The 5,249-nt window shown below is 43.0% G+C and overlaps 1 protein-coding gene across 1 annotated transcript; it reads right to left on the bottom strand.

Annotated features, from left to right (window-relative positions):
* Positions 1 to 2,294: 2,294 nt before the first annotated feature.
* Positions 2,295 to 4,829, bottom strand: LOC133916913 (uncharacterized). Its single transcript, XM_062360802.1, has 3 exons — positions 4,473 to 4,829; positions 4,237 to 4,348; positions 2,295 to 4,125 (listed from the first exon to the last, which is right to left on the bottom strand). The coding sequence occupies exons 1-3, from the start codon at positions 4,623 to 4,625 to the stop codon at positions 2,537 to 2,539; spliced, it is 1,854 nt and encodes a 617-aa protein (XP_062216786.1). The 5' UTR covers positions 4,626 to 4,829; the 3' UTR covers positions 2,295 to 2,536.
* Positions 4,830 to 5,249: the final 420 nt, after the last annotated feature.

Genomic DNA, 5,249 nt, shown 5'->3' with positions numbered 1-5,249 from the left:
CGACAGTACTACTGAAGCATCAAACAGATTGGAGGGAGAAAACGCTTCAACTAAAATTCATCGACCTTAACTGCAGATCCCAAAAGACCCCCAGTTGCTAATCATCTTTTCAGCAATTATCCTCAAGTAAAATTGCAAAAATAAAACAGAGTAGCTTTGTGACATGAAAACCTTGCACTGGCCATTGAAGACCAATTTGATGTAACATATTCATCCTTGATAACCGCACAAAATCCAAAATTAGACAACATACGTGACCGTATTTACTGAAATAGATAACATATTATCGTATTTATAAATTTAGCATCTGTATTCGTTATCTCATTCACCAAAAACTGACTTGATACACCGTACACCGAAAAACGCGAGCCTGGTCATATTCGACACACGAGATGCTGAATATGCCATATTCGGCACCTCATATGTTGAAAATTAGGTGTATTCGGCACACGAGGTGCCGAATATAGACTACAGTGCCGTATTCGGCACATCGTGTGCCAAATATGCTTGTACCAGCTACGGACACTTTGATGCTATCATTTTATGACAGGACCTCTATAGGTCATATTTGACACCTCATGTGCTAAATACACCTGATTTTCAGCATATGAGGTGCTGAATATGGATTAAGATGCCATATTCGGCACCTCATGTGTCGAATACACCTGTCCTGATTTTCAGCATATGAGGCGTCAAATATGAGCTACATCGCTATATTCGGCACCTCGTGTGTCGAATATAGTCGGTACTGCGTTTTTTCGACGTACGGTGTATCGAAAATCAGAATACAGATGCTAAAATTATAAATACGACGATATGTTATCTATTTCAACAAATACAGTCATATATATTGTCCACTTTTTGAATTTTAGCTTCAATATCCTCACCATCATACTTGAATAATAAAAAGTAGATGTGACATCTTCATGTAGGATATAATGTGAAACATCGTTGTATGACCCAAAACTATGAGCCAACGTCAGTATGGTAAACTCGCTACTATGTACATCTGAAGGCTATGGGTTCACTAAAGTCATGAAATTAACTAGAGCCATCAGGATTTGAAGGCTAAAGTCATTTTAAACAGATACCGCTACTTAAAAAATATCGGTGTTGTGTATGTTGCTAAGTGTTTAACAAAGAGTCAAATTGGTCAAGAAGCATCTCCTCTAGCTATACTAGCTCAGCATTGCTTGAAATCCTGTATAAGAAGTCAAATGGAGAACAAGCAAGAGCAGATGCAACTTACAAGCCGGAAAAGTCAATATCCAGTATATAGATAGACCATAGGATGTACCCCAGGGTCCAGAAGTGTCGGGTCTTTCTTTTGTTTAACAAACTATCACTCTTCTGTAGAGGATAGATTTCATAACCTTTTTTTTTTGCAAAGGAAAATAATTGCAGAAGGTGCTTATGTACTGCTGAGGTTCAACTGTAGGTTTGCTTTTGCAATCTAGTTGAAATCTACCAAGGCACTAAACTATTACATGGAATTGTATCTTTGGGAAGCAAGATTGATCCATTAAAATCATATAGCATGCTTGTCACTACTCCATTCCTAGCACTAAAATATTTATGCTTGAAAACAAAGTTGGTGCATGTTTCCATATCAAGGAACAAATTCGCTGGCTCGATACTAATTCAGGTATTAAGGGCCTAAACAGATCCAAGTCAACATACACATCAAGTAAAATCCAGAGCATTATACTTCAAAAATTAGCAGGTAAACTCAAAGAAATATCTTCTGTAATTTCCCAACTGACAACGTCACATATTCTAGAGTGCTTCATCAATATTTAGGTTGAAATCAACCCCTCAATTATTTATGATTCATGTAGTTTTCTTCTTGGAAAGCACAGCAGAAGCACTTCACAAAAGAGGGATGTAATATTTACTTTTCTCTGAGCTTGCCGTGAAAATGGACACATCACATTAGTTAATGATTGAACAACTTTGAAGTTCATCGGCCACCCAGAAGAAGCTTAAATGGCTCATGATTTAGCTTCATTTATATAATCACATAATACAAAATTGCAGACAACATCATAGATTATTCAAATAAATTGCATCTCTTAAGAGTATACAGATGAATGTAACAGAAATCATTTATGAAATATAAGTGGTTGAATAATCAAAGTAAACAAGCTTTATATTGTACTTTGATGCAAGCATAATAGGTCAAGTAAATAAATAAGCATGGAATAAGATGCTGAAACAAAATCATAGAAGTAAATAAAAAATAGCTTCCTATTTACAGCTCTAAGTCTCAGATTCGATACATCACTCACAGTAGCGAACAAACAACGCAAATATTATCAATTAGCTTCTGCAAATGTACACCGATATTTGACAAACTCAAAGTTTATAAACTAAAGATTGTAGCATTTTTTTCTCAACAAAGAAACAAACAATCCCACTATAAGTTGTCAGAACAGTTGAGCGATAGATCTTCTAGCAAATAAATAAAAGCATCTACAGTAGCAAGCACAAACTTTACTACTATCCTAATTCTGTAGTACCAAGCAAGCTTTTACCTCTAAGGTTTGCACCTCCTCCTGTGCCGGCTAAAGTCTGAAACAAACTTATATATCTTGCTGCACCCAGGCGTCGAGCATTTATAAGGCTTCACCCCGGCATGGACCTTGAAATGCTCAGTCCGATCCCATGACCACTTGAAAGCCATATTGCAACCCTCCCATGGACACTTGTAAGGCATATCATTGTTGTGAATACTCTGGTGACGCCTCAAGTACCTGTGGGATCTGAAATGTCTGCTGCACGACTTGACCGTGCACATATTCTTCTTGTGGACAGAAAGCTCGGCTCTTGTCTTAAATATCATGCGACAGTAATCAATATTACATTCAAATCTGTTTATCTTCATCTTTTTAACCTTGCTTGTGGCCGAATTATCCACAAGTTCTTTCTTTATGTCGGCAAGTTTAACATCTGCAGATCCAGCTGTTGACATCACACTCTCACAATGATCAGTTATCTCCAGTATCTCCTCTTCCTCACATTGATCCCATACAACATCATCATCCAATTCAATATTTTCCATCTTTACCTCCAGCAGCTCCAGCTTCCTTTTACCTCTGCGCCTAGAATAACATATAACATCTGTTCTCCCTGACCTACCGATGCTTCTAGCCACTATGTCTAATACACATGAAACACTGGGTGCAACAGATCTATCATGCTGTGCTCCTTCCTCAACACTTGGACTTTTGGCTCTGACAGGACCATTGCTTGTCGAATTCACAGAATCACCAACATGTACTGCATCATATCGAGAAGGCTGCACTTCACTGGCAGCAGTAGCTCCAGCATTTCCAATCTGCACACTGCCTATATCTGGATCACAATCAGGCAGCCATGGCTCGTCTAAAGCAGCATCACCATCTCCATTGCAAGAAGCTCTGCCGGTATCTTCTGGTTCCGCAGCAGCTTCACTAACAGTATAATCCACCCCTGTAGCTTCCAGTTCAGCAGCTCCATGCACAAGAGAAGCTTGCCCTGTAACTTCATGTCTCACAGCAGCTTCATTACTGAGGGAACCAGTCCCAGCAACTTCCAGCACAGCGATTGTAACTCCTGGATCAGTGACAGATTTGCTCACATAAGAATCTCTCTCCATCAGTTCTGGCTCAGTAGAAGCTTCATTAATGAAAGAAGTTTTCCTTATAAGTTCCCGCTTGGCGCCAGAATCATTCATAAGAGAAGGTCCCCCTGTAACTTGTGGCACAATGCCTGTAACCCCTGGCACAGTGGCAAATTTTTTCAGCTCAGTAGCAGCTTCATTAGCAATAGAGGCACACCTTGAAACTTGTTGTTCAGTGGTCGATTCATTCACAAGAGAATCCCCCCCTGTAACCTCAGGCTCAGCGGCAGATTCACTCACAGCAGAAATTCTACATTTAACTTCCTGCTCAATGGCAACATCACTCACAACGAAAGTTGCAGCCTTAACTGCAGGCTCAGCGTCAACCTCGCTAACAAGAGTAGCTCCCCCTGCACCTTCCGGTTTCAGAGCAGCTTCACTGACCCCAAAAGTCCCTCTCGGAACTCCCATCCCCACAACAACTTCATTAACAGGAGCCCCATGATTGATCTTGCATTTTTTTGCTGAAATCGTTCGTAAACACCAAAAAGAACACAAATTTGTTGCATGAGCATTTACCAAAGTATTAATCCGGCAAGTAAAAATGACCCCTAGAACGGCAGTACAGTGCGAACCTTCCGGAGCAGGCGGTCGCTGAGCTAAGCCGACGCGCTCATCACCCCTGCCCTCGGATTGCGGCACCCGACCGGCAATGTGCCCTTTGTGCTTGATTGCGTCCGGACCCTCCTGCGATTCCGCCGGACACCCCCACTGTTAGAACCCCCCACGAAGCAAAAACACCACTCCCTTCACGACGACGCGGCGAAATAATGCGGCGAGGGGAGAGGAGGGAGAAGTGGGATCGGCTTACCTGCGGGGTGGGGCGGCTGTGCTCGCAGAAGGCGCAGCAGTCGTCGGCAGCAGCGTGGAGCCAGGACGCAGCGGGCGGCGGCGGGGGCGAGGAGGGGTTGGCAGTGGTAGCGGAGGCCGAGAGGAGGCGCGCGGCGTAGCGGCGGATGCGCATGGCGAGACGGCGGAGACGGTGGTCGGTGGTGGCGGTGGGGTAGGGGACTCGGGGGGCGCACGCGGACGCGGTGCGCAGGGTTGGGGAATTTCGGCCGGGAGGTCCTCCTGGCCCTTGTGCCCTGTGAGGAGAATTTTCTGGTGGCGAGGTGCGGCGGCTTTCGCGTCCGGACAGCCTCCTTTTGTGCTGCTGCGTTGTGTTTCGCTTGGGCTCCTGCCTCTTTGCGTTGGTTGTGTGTTTTTAGATGTTATTTATTTATTGATAGATTTGTTAGTTAAAAATCTGTCTAATCGTTGAAGGTGCCGTTGGTAATCGAGATGCAATATATGTTTACGGGGACATGAGTAAACTAATTATTCTTTATCCTATCGGTTACAGTATCGATCTATTTATAACATGTACTCAATCACTCTGTATCATAATTTACAGTGGTACCTCTCTAATTGCCACATTCTCGATATATTCGGAGGTATTTTGGTACCATCAAGTACATTTGCACATTTACAATTATACCGCAGACTGCTACACGGGCTCTCAAGGCACCTTCGACTAGCCTCGTCGCTGCGTCTCGAGTCACCCTTCGATCTCCGCCTGAAGTTCCGCCAGAGGCTTCACCTGCACTAA

The sequence above is a fragment of the Phragmites australis genome, chromosome 4, assembly GCF_958298935.1.
Source record: "Phragmites australis chromosome 4, lpPhrAust1.1, whole genome shotgun sequence".
NCBI classification, from domain to species: Eukaryota; Viridiplantae; Streptophyta; class Magnoliopsida; order Poales; family Poaceae; genus Phragmites; species Phragmites australis.
The sequence above is the reverse complement of the archived record's forward strand: the minus strand, read 5'-3'. Positions and strand labels throughout refer to the sequence as shown.

Bases quoted from the DNA above. Each gene is read 5' to 3' on its own strand.
- LOC133916913 (XM_062360802.1), bottom strand. From the start codon at position 4,625: ATGCGCATCCGCCGCTACGCCGCGCGCCTCCTCTCGGCCTCCGCTACC. The intron at 4,349-4,472 runs GTAAGCCGATCC...GCGGAATCGCAG, and splicing joins ACAGCCGCCCCACCCCGCAG to GAGGGTCCGGACGCAATCAA. The intron at 4,126-4,236 runs GTTCGCACTGTA...GAACGATTTCAG, and splicing joins GCGACCGCCTGCTCCGGAAG to CAAAAAAATGCAAGATCAAT.